Source organism: Tamandua tetradactyla, chromosome 2 (genome assembly GCF_023851605.1).
Source record: "Tamandua tetradactyla isolate mTamTet1 chromosome 2, mTamTet1.pri, whole genome shotgun sequence".
Taxonomy (NCBI): domain Eukaryota; kingdom Metazoa; phylum Chordata; class Mammalia; order Pilosa; family Myrmecophagidae; genus Tamandua; species Tamandua tetradactyla.
The window spans coordinates 61,927,704-61,947,560 of NC_135328.1; the positions used below are offsets into that span (position 1 = coordinate 61,927,704).

The 19,857-nt window shown below is 39.3% G+C and overlaps 1 protein-coding gene and 1 long non-coding RNA gene across 5 annotated transcripts in view; one reads left to right on the forward strand and one right to left on the reverse strand.

Moving 5' to 3' along the window:
* DCAF12 (DDB1 and CUL4 associated factor 12) overlaps positions 1 to 18,743 on the forward strand; it is a 65,758-nt gene extending 47,015 nt beyond the window's left edge. For all 4 annotated transcript variants that reach the window (XM_077147921.1, XM_077147922.1, XM_077147919.1 and 1 more), the window contains 5 exons: positions 11,813 to 12,006; positions 12,899 to 12,964; positions 14,015 to 14,177; positions 15,930 to 16,108; positions 16,651 to 18,743. In XM_077147921.1, the coding sequence (XP_077004036.1) occupies positions 11,813 to 12,006; positions 12,899 to 12,964; positions 14,015 to 14,177; positions 15,930 to 16,108; positions 16,651 to 16,809 (761 nt within the window). In that variant the 3' untranslated portion in view covers positions 16,810 to 18,743. The remainder of the gene's footprint in view (positions 1 to 11,812; positions 12,007 to 12,898; positions 12,965 to 14,014; positions 14,178 to 15,929; positions 16,109 to 16,650) is intronic.
* The window catches only part of LOC143673426 (uncharacterized), a 63,972-nt gene that overhangs the window by 10,962 nt on the left and 33,153 nt on the right, over positions 1 to 19,857 (reverse strand). The gene's annotated exons all lie outside the window — the stretch shown is intronic.

Consider the following 19,857-nt stretch of genomic DNA (forward strand, 5'->3'; position numbering starts at 1 on the left):
TTGTTTCCAGTCTTGACTCTTTCCCTGACTTACCGTGTGATTTTAAACGAGGCATTTCTCCTGATCTGGAAAGTGGAGGTACTGGTGTAATTTATGTATTCTTACTTTCTCTTATTCCATAAAGCATGTGTGATAGTACATAAAGTTTTTGTGGTGCTGCATTGAATAATGGCTGTGAAAGTGTTTTGGAAAAGTTTATGTACTCTCCAAAGTATTTGGAGCAGTGTCATTTTCTGTACAACTATGTAGCATTTATCTATTTGATGATGAAAGCTGTACAAGATTGGGTGAATTTCTTTACTGTTAACAACATTGAGACAAAAGATATGGATAAATGAGTACAGAGAAGACAACCTAGAGGTACACACATGTTTTCTGGGTCCCCACCACAGCCTAGAAAGTAGGTTCACAGAAATCCTAGGATGAGCTGGAACTCAGCATCAAGGGATTGAGAAAACCTTGACTAAAAGGGGAAAAAGAGAAATGAGACAAAATAAAGTGTCAATGGCTAAGAGATTTCAAACAGAGTTATGACATATTATATAGATATCACCTTTTTAGTTAAGGTATATTGGAGAAGCTGAAGGGAAGTACCTGAAAGTAAAGCTGTGTTCCAGTAGCCATGTTTCTTGAAGATGATTGTATAATGATATAACTTTCGCAATGTGACTGTGTGATTGTGAAAACCTTGTGTCTTATGCTGCTTTTATCTACCTTATGGACAGTTGAATAAAACATATGGATTAAAAATAAATAAATAATGGGGAACAAATGTTAAAATAAATTTAGTTGACTGAAATGCTGGTGATCAATGAAAGGGAGTGGTAAGGGATATAGGAAAAAAATAGGGGAAACAAAGGCTAAAATGTATTGGGGAAATGGAAATACAAGCAGTCAATGAGAGGGAACGATAAAGGGTATGGTATATATGAGTTTTTTTCTTTTTATTTCTTTCTGAATTGATGCAAATGTTCTAAGTAATGATCATGGTAATGAATATACAACTATGTGATGATACTGTGAGTTATTGATTATATACCAAGAATGGAATGATCATATGGTAAGAATGTTCCAGTTTGTATGTTGTTATGTTTAAAAAAAAGAGAGAGAGTAGACTCAGAGTACTAAACAGCTTCACTGGGTACTCATGTATAAAAAATACAACCCCCCCATTCCAGATTGCCAAGTGAGAATAATCATGATAGTTATTCAACTAAATATTTCATGTTATCTCATGTAATCATCAGAAAAATACTAGGTTTGCACTATTAGTCTCATTACGTCACAGATGAAGAAATTTACACTCACAGACATTGTAACTTGCCATAAGCCACACAAATACTGAGAGATGGAGTTAGAATTTGAATCCAGATTGATCATCAGATTTCAAAACCCAAGCTTTGGGTGGGCCATGGTGGCTCACTGGCAGAGTTCTCGCCTGCCATGCTGGAGTCCTGGGTTCTATTCCTGGTTCCTGCCCATGTAAAAACAAAACAAAACAAAAAAAAAGCCAAGCTTAAAACTTCTGTTTGTAAAGCTAAAATAAATAATATTTTGGATTTTAGCATAGCAATAGAAAACAACCAGAAGGGAAGATAAATATAATAAAGAAGCATAGCAGAATGAGTTCAGAAGCTTTTAGATTCCTTCTTTCTCCAAGGAATGTGAGATCCTTTAATGACAGAGGCTGTCATGTCACTTTTATGGGAATTGTCCTGATCGACCAACCTGTGCTGTATTTGGTTTTTGGAGACCAGAACTTGGCTTTATTTTGAGAACCTTGCACTGCCTCTCAGATACCCTGCCAGCATCCTATGTTTTTAGTCTGACAGCTCTCAAATCTTTATTTCCTTAAAATGCTTACAGGATCTTAAGAGATTTGGCTCTGATATTAGAGATCTGAATATGAATTTTGGCCCTGCAATTATTAGCACTGTGACTTTGGGGAAGTTACTTAATGTTTTTGAGACATTTTTTCCTCATCTGTAACCTGGGGTAACAATTGTGTATACCTCAGAGAGTCATTGGGAAGACTGAATGAGATACTGCCATATTGAAATGCAGTCCTTGTTAACTGTTTTTGATGTTCAGACTTGAGGAACATTAGCCCCTGAACATTCCACCTCAAAATCGGTGTATTCAAATTCATCATTTCTTTCTAAAAGCTGACCTTCCCCTTCTACTGACCTGTATTATGAATGGTCTCACCTTCCCCCCAGTGCATAGGCCAGAAAAGTAAGCCTCATGTTAGTACTTTGAGTATATAACCCTTATATATTGTAGGTTGTGAAGCCATGTTATTATTTTCTAAAATGGCTCCTAAGTCTGTCAGTTTATTTTCTATCTGGACTCCTTGAGTGCTTATTATCTATCTCTTGGATTACCCCAAGGAAGACGTCTTGTATCCTTCCATCCCAATCTTTTTTTTTTTTTTTTACTTTTCATTTTGAAATACTTTCAAACTTAAGGATAGTTGCAAAAATAATACAACTCCATACAGAGACTGCTAGCATAGTCACCCCACCCCTAAGAAACCCCAGTTTTTTTTTGTATATTCATCATCATGATCATTTCTTAGAACATCTGCATCAGTTCAGAAAACAGAAAAAATTCATACATACCATACCCCTTACCCCTCCCCTTCACCGATCACCAACATTTCAATCTACTAAATTTATTTTAACATTCGTTCCCCTTATTATTTATTTATTTTAAAAACATATGTTTTACTTGTCCGTCGATAAGGTAGACAAAAGAAACATCAGACACAAGGCTCTCACAACCACCAGTTACACTGCAACAGCCATATCATCATACAATTATCTTTAAGAAACATGGCCACGGGAGCCCAGTTCCACATTTTCAGGCAGTTCCCTCCAGCCTCTTCATTACACCTTAACTACACGGGTGATATCTATTTAATGTGTAAGAATAACCTCCAGGATAACCTCTTGGCTCTGGAATCTCATCCATTAACACTTTATTTTGTCTCATTTCGCTCTTCCCCCTTTTGGTCAAGAAGATTTCCTCAATCCCTTGATGCTGAGTCTCAGCTCATTCTAGGATTTCTGTCCCACGTTGCCAGGAAGGTCCACACCCCTGAGTGTCATGTCCCACGTAGAGAGGAGGAGGGTGGTGAGTTTGCTTGCTCTGTCGGCCGAGAGAGAGAGGCCACATCTGAGCAGTAGAAGAGGTTCTCTTGGTGACTCTTAGGCCTAATTTTAAGTAGGCTTGACCTATCCTTTGTGGGGTTAAGTTTCATATGAACAAACCCCAAGATTGGAGGCTCATCCTATTGCTTTGGCTGTCCCCACTGCCTGTGAGAATATCAAGAATTTTCCACTTGGGGAAGTTGAATTTTCCTCCTTTCTCACCATTCCCCTTAGGGAACTCTGCAAATACTTCCCTATTGACTGTTCAAATCGCTCTGGGATTAATCTGGGCATTACTCTGGACAAACCTACAACATTTCATGCCCTATGCAAGGTTCCAAGTACTGTGGTGTTCGATTAAGCTGTCCACATATTAGGAAATGCACTAGTCAGAATATGAATTTTGTACCAAATAAACATTTTTGCTTGTCTCACACATTAAAGTTTTAAAATATTAATTACCATCTATTTTCAACACCCTGCATTATTGACATTCCTTTGTTCTTCCTCATGCAGAAACATTTTTAAATTTGCACATTTAGTCACTATCATCGTATACTCGATGCATTCCTAGATTATAACATCTCAGTCTTTATTGTCTATCTTTCCTTCTGATTTCATTTGTGCCCCCAGGCCTTCTCCCTCTATCATTCTCACATTCAGCTTCATTCAGTGTTCTAACATCATTGTATTACAGTTAGGTAGGATTGTACTATCCATTTCTGAATTTTTACACTCAGTCCTGTTGCACAATCTGTATCCCTTCAGCTCAAATTACCCAATATCTACCCTATTTCTATCTCCTGATGGTCTCTGTTACCAACTAAAATTCTCCAAGTTCATTTGCTAATATCAGTTCATATCAGTGAGACCGTACAGTATTTGTCCTTTTGTTTCTGGCTAATCTCAGCATAATGTCCTTAAGGTCCATCCATGTTGTTACATGTTTCATGACTTTATTCCGTCTTAAAACTGCATAATATTCCATTATATGTATATACCACAGCATGCTTAGCCATTCATCTGTTGATGGATATTTGGACTGTTTCCATCTCTTGACAGTGCTGCTATAAACATTGGTATGCAAATGTCCGTTTGTGTTCTTGCCCTCGTGTTCTCTGAGTAGATAGATCCCCCAATTTTAACATTTTGCCACATTTGCCAAATCAGTCAGTCAATCTATCTGTCAATCCATTTTCTGAACACTAGAGGGTAGGTTATATATATGTCTTGCTCCTTGAATTCTTATTACGGCCATGTACATTTCCTGAGAACAGGGTTATTCACTTATATAACCACCTCAACTGCAGTTATTAATTTCAAGAAATTTAACATTGATGTAAAGCTTACAGTCTCTATCTGAATTTTTCATGTGTCCCATTATGTTCCTTCAAGCCTTTCTCCTCCCTTGTTACATCCCATCTAGAATCATGTATTGCCATTAATTGACATAGTCTCTTTAGTTGCTTCTTTTTCTTTTTCTTTTTAATTGTGGGAAAATAGATACAACGTAAACTTTCCCATCTCAGCCACTCCTAGCATACCTATTCTAGTTTGCCAGCTGCCAGAATGTAATATACCAGAAATGGAAAGACTTTTAAAAGGGGGAATTTAATAAGTTGCTAGTTTATAATTATAAGGCCGAGGAAATATCCCAATTAAAGCAAGTCTATAAAAATGTCCAAATTAAGGCACCAACAAGAGGTTACCTTGTTCAGGGTTTCTCTCTCAGCTGGAAGGGCATGTGGTGAAGTCTCTCAGCTTTCTGTCCTGGCTTCTTGTTTCATAGACCTTCCTTGCAGGTTTTCCTTCTTCATCTCCAAATGTTTCTGACAGTGTGGGCTCTCTGCCTCATGGCTCTGCTCGGCTCTGCTGTTGATTTCTGTGACTTTCTCATGACTCTAAAAAAGGGACTCTCTCCAAAATGTTTCCTCTTTTAAAGGATTCCAGTAAGCAACCCCACCTTCAATGGATGGAGACATACTTCCATGGGAATCATCTAATGAAAAGCTACCACCCATAATTGGGTGGGTCACATCTCCATGGGAGCAATCAAAAAGCTCCCAGCCAGCAAATATTGAATGAGGATTAAAGGGCATGGCTTTCCGGGGGTCCACCAGGTTCAAACCAGCACAATACCATTCGGTAGTTTTACTCACATTCACAGTATTGCAGTACTCTCACCACCCCCATTATTAAACTCCCCAAAAAAGCAACCCTATACCCATTATATTATGCATTAACTCGCCGTGAGATTTATCTTGGGAATGGAAGAGTGGTTCAACAGAAGAAAATCAATCAGTGTAATACACCACAGTAATAAATTAAAGGATAAAAACCATATCATCTTAATTGACACAAAAAAGATATTTTTAAAAAACCACCTTTATGATAAAAGCACATAAAACTAGGAATAGAAGGTAATTTCCGCTATGTAATAAAGGGAATTTATTTTTAAAACTCACAGCTAAGATCACGTTCCATAGTGAAAGATGGAAAGCTTTCCCCTAAAATCAAGAGCAAGACGAGGTGCCTACTTAAACCACTCCTTTTCAAAATTGAACCAGCATTCAAGTTAAAGCAGTTGGGCAAGAAAAAGAAATTAAAGTCATTCAAATTGGAAAAGAAGAAGTAAAACTATCTCTGCTTGCATATGGTGCAATCTTATCTATATAAGATCTATTTTATCTTAAATAGAGAAAATACCAAGGAATCCACAAAAAGCTACTAGATCTAATAAATTCAGTAAAGTTGCAGGATGCAAGATCAACACACAAAGATCAGTTGTTTTCTATAAACCACTAATGGATATGCTGAAAAGGAAATAAAACATTCCCATTTACAGTAGCATTGAAAATAATAAAATATGTAGGAATACACGTAATCAAGTAGGTGAAAAACTTATACATTAAAAACCCTAGAACATTCTCAAAATCTGAATAAACAGTGGGACATTCTGCGTTCATGGGCTGGAAGACTACGTGTTAAGATATCAGTACTATCGAAAGTCATCTATAAATTCAGCACAATCCCTATAGAATTCCAACAATATAGGGAAATATAGACATTGGTCCTCAGATTCATAGGGAATTGCAAGAGGTCCTGAATAGCCAGAACTTTGAAAAGAGCAAAGTTGGAGGAGTCACACTTCCCAATTTCAAAACTTGCTAAGAAGCTACAGTAATCAAAACCATGTAATACTGGATAAGGATAGATATATAGACCAATGGAATAGAATTTAGAGTCCAGAAATAAATCCATCTGTAGCCAATTGATTTTTTTTTCCTGCCAAGTCCATTTTTGGGGAAAGAATAGTATCTAACAAATATTTCTGAGAAAACCAGATTTTTGCATGCCAAAGAGTGAAGTTGGACCCCTCCCTCACACCATATACAGAAATTAATTCAGAATGGATCAGTAGTCTAACATAAGAGCTTAAACCATAGACGTTTTAGAGAAAACATAGACGTTAGATTTGGCAGTGATTTCTTAAGTGTGATACCCAAAGCACAAGGAACAAAAGAGAAAAGTACACGTGGACTTCATCAAAACTTTGTGCTTCAAAGGACACTGCCACAAGAGTGAAAAGACTAACAACAGAATGGAAGAAAATATTTGAAAATCATGTATCTGATAATGGTTTAATATCCAGAATATAAAAATAGCTCTTAGAACTCAACAAAAAAAGACAACTCAGTTAAGAAAATGGGCATAAGACTTGAATAGACATTTCTCCAAAGAACATGTATAAATGTTCAATAAATACATGAAAAGATACTAATCATTAGCCATTAGGGACACGCAAATCTAATCCATAGTGTGATACCACTCCACAGCCACTAGGATGTCTAATATTAAAAAGAAATAGAAAATAACCAGCGTTGTCAAGGATATGGAGAAATTGAAACTCTCATGCTTTGCTAGTAAGAATATAAAATGTTGCAGCCCCTGTGGAAAAGTCTGGTAGATCCACAAAAAGTTAAACAGAGAATTACCATATGACCCAACAATTCCTCTCTTAAGTATGTATCCCAAAGAATTGAAAGCAGAGACTCAGATATTTGTGCACCAATGTTCAGAACAGCATTCACAACTGCCAAAAGGTGGAAACAACCCGAGTGTCCATCAAGAGGTAAATGGATATACAAAATATGTTATTTGAAAAACAGATTATTACTCAGCCAGGAAAAGGATTGAAGTTCTAAAACCTGCTACAACATAGGTGAACCTTAAAAACCTGATGCTAAGTAAAGTAAGCCAGACACCAAAGGACATATATTGTATAATTCCACTTACATGTAGTATCTAGAATAGACAGATTCAGAGACAGAAAGTAGATTAGGGTGGTTACCATGGCTAAAGGGAGGGAAGAATGGGGAGATATTGCTTAACAACTACAGAGTTTCTGTTTAGAGTGATGAAAATGTCTTAGAAATAATGATGGTGATTATACAACATTGTGAATATATCTACATGCTACTTAATTGTACAATTAAAGATGGTTGATTTGGTAAATTTCATATGTTGATTTTACCATAGTTTTTAAAAAGTAATATGTATTTATTGTAGGAAATAATTAAAATAGACTAGTTCATTTCCTAATATAACTTATGTGGACAGCTTAATTGAACACCATAGTACATGGAACGTTGAGTAGGGCATGAGATTTTGTAGATTTGTCCAGAGTGATGCCCCGATAAATCCCAGAGTGATTTGAACAGTGAATAAAAAAAGTGTTTACAGCGTCCCTTTGGGAGAATGGTGAGAAAGAGGGGAAATCCAGCTTCCCCAAGTGGCGAATTCTTGATATTCTCACAAACAGTGGGGACAACCAAAGCAATAGGCTGAGCCCCCAGTCTTGGGGTTTGTACATATGAAATTTAACCTGCAAAGGATAGGCTAAGCCTACTTAAAATTTGGCCTAAGAGTCACCCCCAAGAGAACCTCTTTTGTGGCTCAGATGTGGCCCCTCTCTCTCAGCCAACACAACAAGCAAACTCACTGCCCTTCCCCTCTCTACATGGGACATGACTCCCAGGGGTGTGGACCTTCTTGGCAATGTGGGACAGAAATCCTAGAATGAGCTGAGACTCAGCATCAAGGGATTGAGAAAACCTTCTTGACCAAAAGGGGGAAGAGCAAAATGAAATAAAGTGTCAATGGCTGAGAGATTCCAAACAGAGTTGAGAGGTTATCCTGGAGGTTATTCTCATGCATTAAATAGATACTGCCTTTTTAGTTAAGGTGTAATGGAGAGGCTGGAGGGAACTACCTGAAAAGGTAGAGCTGTGTTCCAGTAGCCATGTTACTTGAAGATGATTGTATAATGATAAAGCTTTTGCACTGTGTCTGTGTGATTGTGAAAACCTTGTGTCTGATGCTCCTTTTATCTCCCTTCTGGACAGACGAGTAAAACATATGGATTAAAAATAAATAAATAATAGGGGGAACAAATGTTAAAATAAATTGAGTAGATTGAAATGCTAGTGATTAATGAAAGGGAGGGGTAAGTGGTAGGGTATATATGAATTTTTTTCTGTTTTTATTTCTTTTTCTGAATTGATATGAATGTTCTAAGAAATGATCATGATGATGAATATGTAACTGTGATGATATTGTGAGTTATTGATTATATATCAAGAATGGAATGATCATATGGTAAAAATGTGTGTGTTTGTATGTTGTTATGTTCAATTAAAAAATACGTTTAAAAAAGATGGTTGATTTGGTAAATTTCATGTTATATAGATTTTACCATAGTTTTAAAAAGTACTATATATTTATTGTAAGAAATAATTAAAATAAAGATAAACCAAAAGGCAAATAATGCTCATACACAATTTATCCACACAGAAATAACCATTGTTAACATTTCAGATTACATACTGCTGGGTTTTTTTCAGTACAAAATTTTTAATTGGTAAAAATGAGATCATATTGAAGGATGGACATATGGATAGATATGTGATGAGGCAAGTTTAATGAAATATTAAGTGTAGATTATAGGTATGGGTGTATAGAAATTCGTTGTAAAATCCTTTGAACATTTCAGAATGTTTAAAACTTTTCATAATAAAATTTTGAGGGTAAATGAGATCACACTGTACACAAAGCAGTATTTCAGAATGCAACTACCTAATCATGTCACCCCAGTGTGCTTAAAATTTTTGAGTGACTTTATGTTTTCAGTAGCAAGAATTACAGTCTTCCTAGCCGAGCATATAAGTTCCCTTACCACCTCTCCAGCTTTACCTCAAAACTTCCATGCATGCAACCTATAATCCAGCATGAGAGACCTTGTGTAGTTCTACATATGTACCCTACTCTTAACCCTTCTGTTGGGTTGTTTTGTTTTTGTTTGTGTGTGAATTTGTTTTTATTGGAATGTAGGACATGAATTAGGGCATAGCCATCTAGGGAATGTCCATTCTAATCTTCCTGAGATAGTTTTTGAAACTTTTTTCTTGAAGCTGCTCATAGGGCTGACACCCCAAGGTCCACTGCTAACGAGCTCCTCCTTGGAGAGTTTCTTCTTTCTCTTGGAACTCTGCTGTTGGCTGCCTTTTCAGGATCACTAACTGGTTCCTCTTGGGGAAACTTGTGCAAACAACTTGTGTTGTCTCTTTTAGATCATTACTAATTAGTTGCTTCTTGGATTTTTTCTTCTTGAGTTTGGAGTAAAAAACAGATGGGTTGTCCATTTCATTTTCCTGAGGTACATCCTGGAGCTTTTGCTTTTTCTTCTTTTTGGGTTTCTCACTTGTCTCCTCACCCTGTCTCAGAGTACTACTGCTGTTTTCTGAAGACACGAGAGCAAATGCAGCCTGGGGCTTCTATTCTTTCTTCAAGTATTCTTCCCCTGTTTCTCCAACTTTCTGGCAATCTCCACAGCAGCTTCCTCTCCCTGAACCATTGCCTCCTTGGTGACATGCAGATTCTTGCATGGAATCTGTCCTGTCTCAGAAAGACAGCCATTCCTCGACTTGCTTTTGAAGCTTCTCCCCAAATACATTTGTAGGCACCTCAGAGAGAAGCCATCAGTTCATAAGGCCATACTGCATTTGTTTGCTGAGTATCAGGAGATGCAGCCTTTGTTCTTGGCAGCTGCTTGGCCAGTGAAAGTGAAGTAGAAAATGAGTCCATACTTTTTTGTCTTAGGTCTCTGGAAGCTTCGTCCCTTTGCTGGGCCCTGGGAATCACTCAGATACCAGGACTGGCCATAACCTTTTTGTTTTAAAACCCTGTCTCTTACCCTTATGATGCAAACAAGTGGGTTGATATTTATTCCAGGTTAGACAAGTTTTACTATGAACCATTCAGGAAATTTTTAACATGGTAAGACACCTTCTGGTCTGAAAGGTGAGTTTACGAATAACTTTCCTTGACGAGAAATTAGAGTAGTTGCCCTAAAAGTCAGATTCAAGGTTTGAAGGTCTAATAGAGAGGCAAGGGAGACTTCTGTATATGTCTTGGGCATCTTTGAGTCCTCCTCCTTCCCTCTCCACAACTAATCCTGATTCCTGTGAAAGTCTCTGTACTCCCTCTTGTTCTTACTCACTCAAGGTTCTTTGGTTTTTTTCTTTTCTTATTCTAACAGTTCTAACCTCAGATCCATTCCCAGTTTTTTGAAACTGAAACTAGTAGAGACTTCAGTTGGGAAAACAAGCAACATTTTCTTTAATAACCCTTTGCTCGTTTCAGAAAATTCAAATAATACTGAACTGTTAATGTTGCAATATTGTGAGCGTTTCCCCATGTCATTAAATACCTTTTAAAACATGACTTCTTTTGGTGGTTCTTGATATGGTATTTTATGGCTGTAACTTATGCCTGTTGTTGGAATAGTCAGTTGTTCTGAATCAACATCTTTGTATATGGTTTTCTTTTCCATAATGCTTGCAATCGTGGATTATTCCTTGATGGAAATGCAAACTTTAAGGGTTTTGCTATAGTTTGCTCAGTTAAACTCTAGAAAAATGGTACCATTTTAGTTTGCCACCAGCAGTGTACCTATCACTTAATTCAAAGAAAACTGTTCTTTATTTTTTAAGTACTTCATTATTGTTTGTTAAGGAAAATGATTTCTAGTTTTAAACATTCATTTTATGTAAAACTGTGATTCTTCACATAGGGATTGTGGTCCCTATGAGTCCATGGAAAATCTTCAGGGGTCGTATGAATCTCCCTGAAATTCAATGTGAAGTGTGGTGTAGATATGTATTTTTCTAGGGAAAGGAGTCTGAATGTTAATTCTTAAGGTTCTCAAAGGAGTCCAAAACTCAAAAGGTTCAGCCTACTGATTTGGAGCAGAGGTTCCCAAACCCTACTGCCAGCAGAAATCACGTGTGGATACATGCCCCAAAAACCTAAGAATTAAATCTGGAAAATTAATGCTCTTTATCAAACTGTGCTTTTGAAAAATCCTATCAGCCTTGTTAAGCTTAAAGGTTATGTTTTAATTCCCGGGCCTTAGTTAAATCATCCTCTTAACGTAGCTATTACAGTGCATACTCCTGTGTGTTGGGGTCAGCCACAACTGTGCTTCAGCACATAAGGATGATATACAAGCAGCTAGACTGAGAAGGTCCATCCTGGCTTCTGGGGGACTATCCCATGGAGGGTTGGTTATGTCTGACATTTATGGTCTCCCTGCCCTGTAGGCTCACGTGATGGTTCTATGGGACTCTGGGAGGTGACAGAAGATGTGTTGACCAAAAGTGATGCTAGGCACAATGTGTCACGGGTCCCTGTGTATGCCCACATCACTCACAAGGCCTTAAAAGACATCCCCAAGGAGGACACAAACCCTGACAACTGCAAGGTCCGGGCTCTGGCCTTCAACAACAAAAACAAGGTATGAGCTCACCAATGAATCCCTGAAGCCTACTCTTCTTGCTTCACTTTCTTGGCTTCATCTTAGGAGATGCATTGCTTTTGCCCCAGTGAGTGCTTGCTGCACAGCTTGGTTCCTCTTCGTAGACAGTGGTGAAAAATTACAACTGAGGCTATGCAAACCACCCTTTGGACTGTTCTCTGCAGTATTTCCCTATAGTTCATGTTTTGCAGTTGCACATACTGGTGCAGGTACTCTATCTATTTTGGGTGTAATTTTCATAAATACTTCTGAAAGGAATCAGTATTTTTTCTCCTCGATACTGTTCTTTCCCAATCATCACTGAGAGCCACTTCTCCCTCCACACTGCCACTAAGTCTGCCTAATCATTGTCAGGTCTCCTGAAGCTGGGATATTAAGTAGAGTTATCAGGATATAGACCCAGAACCAGAAGAGAAGAAAAGCTTTTCTGAAAGTCAGGGTCAGGCCGCAGTTTGAAGGTTAGATCTAGCCTATCCCTCCAAATTTATAGCTCAGGACTGGTAGACTTACCTCTCCTAGATTAAACCCTCCACTTATAGAACCCCTCAACTGAAATTTCTGGAACTGTCATTTATGTTTGTACTTTGCTCTGATTATCCAATAGCGTGTCATGGGGATGTTTGAATAATGAGTACTTTTTGAAACATGAGTACCTACATAAGACCTGAGCTTGCTTCTTGAGTTCTATCAAGAAGCAGCCTCCATCTAATAGGCTGCCCAGCTGCATTCCATGGGCGTGCTGGGGTGATGGCCTGATAATTCCTGGCACCTTTGCTGTACTCTTGGGGATAAGAATAAAGAATGGGAGGACCCTGACCTTTACGTCTTCTGGTTACTTTGGAATATAACCTGTTTTTCGTTGCTTTTGTAGGAATTAGGAGCAGTATCTCTGGATGGCTACTTTCATCTGTGGAAGGCCGAAAATACACTATCTAAGGTGTGATAAACCTGACTTGGTGATTTAACTTGATAATTCACATGTTTGAAATACTATAACTCTCTGAGCCTTTTCATTCTTGTCTAAAACAAGTTCTTTAGGGATCTGGCTATTGCTCGGTGCATGAAATTCTGAGTCTGGCATGGCACTATTGAAGGAAAGTAATCTCTTTTAAAGAGATAGTGGGGACAGTTCTTTCACACTGCAAAGATTTTCTGAAAGTCTCCCTTACCTAGCAGTCCTTCACACTGTAGTGCTTTTAAGTATTTAGTTTAACTACCTGGCAGGCTAACCTAAATATTAGGTGATGACAGGAAAACCTAAATATTAGGAGCCACTGGCAACTGAAGATAATCAAATTAAGATAAACCATCTTAGAAGAAATTATGGGAGTTAATGTGAAAATGGATTTAATTTGCAATATTTATAAGCAACTTTTGCTTATTGAGTTAAACCTACATGTGAATGAATCATTTGCCCTTTTTCTCAAGAAGTATAGCTCTAAGTATTACCGATTACTTCATGTCACAGCAGCCTTTGAGTTCCACTGATCTTGCATACTGTTTTACTTGCAGTAGGCACCCACCAAGAATTTGCTGAAAGAAAGGGATCCAGGGTTAAGACTGATTAAGGGTTATCTGGAATTGAACCAGACCTATGAGTGTACTTTCTCTAGCATCTGACTTCCCCACAATTGGGGAATTGAGCTGAGGTTAACCAGAAATCAGCTTCTTTATCTGATGAACAGTGAGGAGAGTGGTGGTGCTTTTCCCTCAACCTCTGATTATTTAGTTCCAGATTTACCTTCTTCCTTAGGCTATCTTCCTCAGAACTTAGGTCTTACTGTTTATTATAGTCACCCTCTCTATCTCATGGATACCTAGGTGTAGAGCAGGGTGATAATTTCCCTAACCAGGGCTTGTCTTTTTCTCTCTGACTTTGTGTGGCTTGTTTTAAGGAAGTCTACAGAAGTAGGAGTCTAAGATCACTACCTCTACCTCATGTTCTCTGGTGATGCCATAGGTGCACCTCTCCTCTTTCTGTTTTCAGCTCCTCTCCACCAAACTGCCATATTGCCGTGAGAATGTGTGTTTGGCCTATGGTAGTGAATGGTCAGTGTATGCAGTGGGCTCTCAAGCTCATGTTTCCTTCTTGGATCCACGGCAGCCATCATACAACGTCAAGTCTGTCTGCTCCAGGGAGCGAGGCAGTGGTAAGAGTCCCAGTGTGCCCCTCAGGCTTGCAGCTGCATTACAAATGGGTTTTGATCTTAAGTTTCTGTGGCGGTTTCCAAACAAGTATAATGATCTGTATAGAACTGTTGAGGGTATTCGTCAACACAAGAGAGGAGCTTAAATACCTGCGTATGGCAGAAGAGCTTCAAACAGACAGATGTGTGGCTGCAGAAGCCTTTGGAGGAAACCAGCAATTGGGATAGTCATGGTCTCCCATATTCTTCACAGAGCCCTACCTTCTATCCTGTGGTAAATTTTTGCTGGGGCCCTGCCTGAATTAAAATTTAGTTTATGGTAAGGGATGGCATGGCACATGCCATGGGAATAAGGGGAGAAAATTACCAAGGGGCTGAGGCAACTTTTGGGAAGGATCAATATATTCATTTTTATTTTGGTGATAGTGGATGGATACACAGCCCAGAAAATCAAAGTGTACACTTTAAATGCGTGTTGTGTATTGTATGTTTAATTATGCCTCAATAAGTGGAAAAAGTATTTCTTTCTGACCACTGTATGAATTGGGCTTCAGCCGCCAGTCTTACAGCATATGAGGGGATAAAAGAAACTTATATGTGTTTAAGTTTTTAAAGTACCTTTTGAGGATCCCTATCATCTCATTTCATCCCACCAAGAGCCTGTGAGAAGGGTTAATCCATTTTGTAGATGATGAATCGGGAAACAAAGTGGTTAAATTATTTGCCCAACATCACACCACTTGGTGGTAAAACAGCCAGGGATCAGAGTTCAGATCATCCAACTTAGCAAAGTGTATTTTCTTCTTCATCTCACTTTGTTCCCTTTCTTATGCCAAAAGAGAATCCTGGAAGGCAGGCACAATATGGATCACAATTTTACCTCTCCTTTTCAAGTAGGGTTTATTGCAAAAGCAACTTTTGTTTTGGGTTCTTTGTATCAATTATAGTGAAGACACTTATACACATTGGAACAGAGAATAATGTGTCTAATAAGAATAGTAGAGGGAAAAATAAATAGGCTTGGCCATCATGACATGTGCAATGAGAAGTTTTAAGAGATTTTGGTTACTGTCAGGGAGTAGCTTCCATACTTATGAGGAAATGTTCCACAAATATTCTCAGACATCTCTTATATGCCAAGAAACATCTTCATATACCATGCACTTATTAAATCCACAGATGAGGATTTAATTTAATTTTCCCTATGACCCAGAGTGATTAGATTACTTGTCTTAAAGTCACATCATAATTGAGGAGCGATGGTGTGCTCCCTTTGGGTGCAGAAGTTCTCAGCTATTTGCCATGCAAATACCAGATAAATACGGTGTTATGATAATGGTTTTAGGTTAAATACAAGGGAGTCCTTATTGATATAACAGGTTGTAAATATGCAGGTTACCCTGAGATGCAGTATAGGTTGGAAACATCTAATGAAGAAAGGCTTAGAGTTATGAAAGGTGACTCTAGAATGAATCTTGGGGAGGCAAAGAAGACTTATGGTCTTAAGCCAAAAGCGCCTTGGACATCTAGTACTTCTCCAAGGCTTATTGGAGGATCTCTGTTAGTGTTTTGGATGGCTTTGTGACATCAGGGTTCTCTGGCTTTTGCATGAGTTACAGCTGCCATTGGAAAGACACTGTCTGGTATTTGGGAGTGTCAGCATGCAAACTCGATATTGAAGAAATTCAGGCTAGTGGACTATCATGTCTGCACCTCTCTCCCTACTCAATTGCCCTTTACTTTGCTTTCTCTCAGGGATCCGATCAGTGAGCTTCTATGAGCATATCATCACTGTGGGCACAGGGCAGGGCTCCCTGCTATTCTATGACATCCGAGCCCAGAGATTTCTAGAAGAGAGGCTCTCAGCTTGTTATGGGTCCAAGCCCAGGCTAGCAGGGGAGAATCTGAAACTAACCACTGGCAAAGGCTGGCTGGTGAGTAAACCCCTGCCTGAAACAATTGTTGGACTGTGACAGAAAAATTGGTTCAATCTACCCCCACCCTTACCTGCTGACATACACCACCTACACCCATACTTTTTCACTAGTAAAAGGTACTCCTTGGAGCAGAGAAAGCCCGGCACTTTACCTTGATTTTGTTTTTGTATCTATATATAATCTGTGGGAAAACAGGCCCAGCCAGGCTCATTGGTTGATCCAGGAACCCCCCCAAGTGGTATTAGAGCAGGAGGGAGGAACTTTAAGCTCAGGCTGCCAATGAATTATTGAAGAGTTTGGTTCCACCTCTCTGACAAGACCTTGGGTTTGTGTAGCAATTCTTCAGCCTGCTCAGTTCTCTTCTAATGTTTAGTTGGAAAAATGAGGTCCAGATTCTCCTGGGCACCAATCTCCTGACATCAGGTTATAGACATAGGACCCTGTTCTCTTAAGGAGACCAGAAAGCATTCTTGTCCCTCCCTCCCCCTGTTCCTGCCCCAATGCGTAGAGGTGCTAATAGTCTCTTTTTCTCCCCATAGAATCATGATGAAACTTGGAGGAATTACTTTTCGGACATTGATTTCTTCCCCAATGCTGTTTACACCCACTGCTACGACTCGTCCGGAACGAGGCTCTTTGTGGCAGGAGGTCCTCTCCCTTCAGGGCTCCATGGAAACTATGCTGGGCTCTGGAGTTAATGACAACGAACTCTTCCAAAATGCAGAGATTTACACTAACTTCTATCCTTGGTTTTCTTGTTTTGTCTTTTGATTTTTTTTTTTTCCAATTGTGTGAAGCTCTCATATTTTATTTGGAACACCAGAGTTTGCCTATGGTTCAAACATTTTACAGGAAGAGGCTCTGTACAGAAAACTGAAGGGGCTTTTTTTCCTTTTTTCCCTTTTGGTTATAAGAATTTTACTTCACTCTTTTTTTTTTTTTGGTTTTCAGCCAAACGTTGTTAGTCCCTAACTATATGCTTTCTTTACTTGACACACTCTTCCCTCTCTGGCTTCTTCTTTAGGCCAACACAGTCATTCTTCCCCTTACTTTCACTCTTGAGAGGTAGGGCTCCTTTATAATTATGTGGTTGCTGTCAGACTTTCTGTGAAAGTTTGGGAGCTGTGTGTGTGTGTGTGCGCACGTGCACGTGTGCGTGTGTGTGAGCTTGTGTGCCTATAGATACTGTGTGTCACTAAAATTACCAGGAGTGAGGATTACTTAAAATATTTATAAAAGAAGCAACTTTATTCAGAGTCCAGCTTTGGGGACTAGTCTTTATCTTGTTTTTAATGTCTAGAACACTGATTATAGGAAGTAAAAACAAAGAAAAACAGATCACCACCAGGAGAACCCTTTGAGCAAAATTGCAGGCTTCTTATGGACCCCATGCCAGAACTCCAGCCTCTTCTGGTCTTTTCTCCTGTATGTCCTCCAGTCAAACCGCTACTGTCTATGTGTCACTTCCCTTCCTCCCATCTGCTTAGCCAGTGGCCATTCCCTTAAAACATCAGGGTCTCCAGCTCTGCAGCTCCAGAACCTGCATGTGGATTGCTAGACTTGATATAGAGAATCTTCATCCCAACTGCCCCTTTCCTCCCCTCAAATAAGTTCTCATCTGCTATTTTCAGGAGCCTAGGATTAAAGGCCTCAAGTTTGCTAAGAGGCATATGCTTTTAAACCCCTTAGTTTGAGGAAGAAACACTTTTTTTTTCCCATTCTCCCCAATGGGTTTTGCCTTTGTTTACTAAATTAGGTTCAGTACAGGAGGGTGGGTAGAGCAAGGGGTGTATCTGTGTGTGGCAAGTGCTCCACGTGTGGAATATTCATTCTCTCAGTGCACTGGGGCTTGGCTCAACCCTACAAAGGTGATGGGGTAGCCTGTAGTCAGGAACTCTGCATGTAACAGCATCAATGTGATGAGTAATTTGTTCCTCCCTTGAACTGTCTTTTGAGTTCAGGGTTTTTAAACTTGCAAGCAGCTGACTGACTGTGATGTCCAGTTGTTCCCTGCTTTTTACGCATCATGTTGCAGATAACTAACAGCTGTTTCCACCCACAAATTCCTCCTCTCCTCTAAACACACACTCTGCTTCTCTGTCCACAGCCCATTGTGAGAAAATAAAAAGCTGTCTTTTCTCCTGCACACATTTTAAGTTGCTCTCCCAGTTATTGTCCTCTGCGCTGGGTATAAGGTGGAGGCTGGAAAAAAAAAAGTGTCCTCCCTTGATGGTCAGAACCTGCTGGGGAGGGGAGAAAGCAAGTCCAACCTAACTTAGTAGTACAAGGCATACAGCACTGGTTCTGGAATTCTCATTTTCTAACCTAGAGAAATAGGTGCTATAAACAGGGAATTAAGCAAAATGCTGGATGCTATAAATCTTCTAATTGTCTTAATTTTTTTTTCTATTATAAAACTACAGGCTGTAGATTTCTTAGTTCTCACAGAACTTCTATCATTTTAAACTGACTTGTATATTTAAAAAAAAAAGATCTTAAGTAGGATGTTTTGTACTATTGCCTGGCCCTCTTCTGTGGTAGAATGCATTTGATTGTTTGGGATTTTCTGTTTTTAAAAATGTAACACTGATTTTTTTGCCAAGAAAGAAAATAAATATTATTCCAGTGCAAAGTGGTTTGCGTGAATATGTTTAAGCCAAGAGGCTGTAGGAAAGAGGCCCCAAATGACTAGTTCAAAGGTTGGCTTAGGGTGCTGCTTGGGCAGTGGAAGAACACGAGTTCCTTCAAGGTTGAAGGCAGATCAAGGGCAGAGACACAAACACCAAGACCTCCCTTCTAATCCAATTCTTGGCCCCAGATCAGTTGCTCTGGGGTCTAGTTGAGGGTGGACATGCTAAGGGGCAGTAGTATGATACCTGAGGAGATAAACAAGCTGAAGAGGAGAAGGGAAGTGCTAGTCTTTACTGTGTGGTGACAGGTTCTGTCTGATTCAATGGAGTTGCCCTGAAAATGACTGAGAAGGTGACTGAACTGTGCCCTGGAAGCAGGATATCATTTTTTTTTTGGAGTTGGAACCATTGTTCCTAGCTACCCTTTTTAAAGGGAAGACATTGTGACCATAGTGAGTGACACAGCCTGATTGAACTGTGGCTGAGACAAAGGCAAGCTGCCAAAACAGACCACCAGGGCCAGGCCTCTGAGCCAGGCAAGGCAATGCCTGTTCCTTTCCAAAGCAAGATGGACACAGCTGCTCTTTGCATCTACCTGAAAGACCTGAGATCTAGTCTTAAGAAAATGCAAGGCTGCAAAACTTTATATGATAAAGGTTGTAAGGCAGGAAGGAGGGAGGGGAATGAGTTGAACAATTCATAAGGAATTCCTGAAGAAGAGAGAGTTAGATTTGAAAAGGGATGGGAATCAGCCTTTCCCAAAACGAGCTTTTTAGAACACTAGATAGATGCATAGAACAGTAATTGGTGTTTGCCAAAAGTTCCCTGGTCAAATCAATTTTGGAAACACAGGTTAAAACAAAGACAGGCTTCTTCACAACCCCTTAAGTATTTGGTTGGTTATCGTGGGACACATGTTCCATGGAACATGCTCACAGAAATGTGACTTAGGGGATGCAGGGTAAGCCTTGCCTGGACCTCTGGTCTCAAAGGAATCTTGGCCCTGCTCCCAGTTTCCACCCAGACTTTACAGCAAAGTGTATCACAGAAGGGCTTTGTGGACTTCATAGGTTTCCTCCCTTTCCTGCCAGCAGTCCTACTCCCAGGCCATGAAAG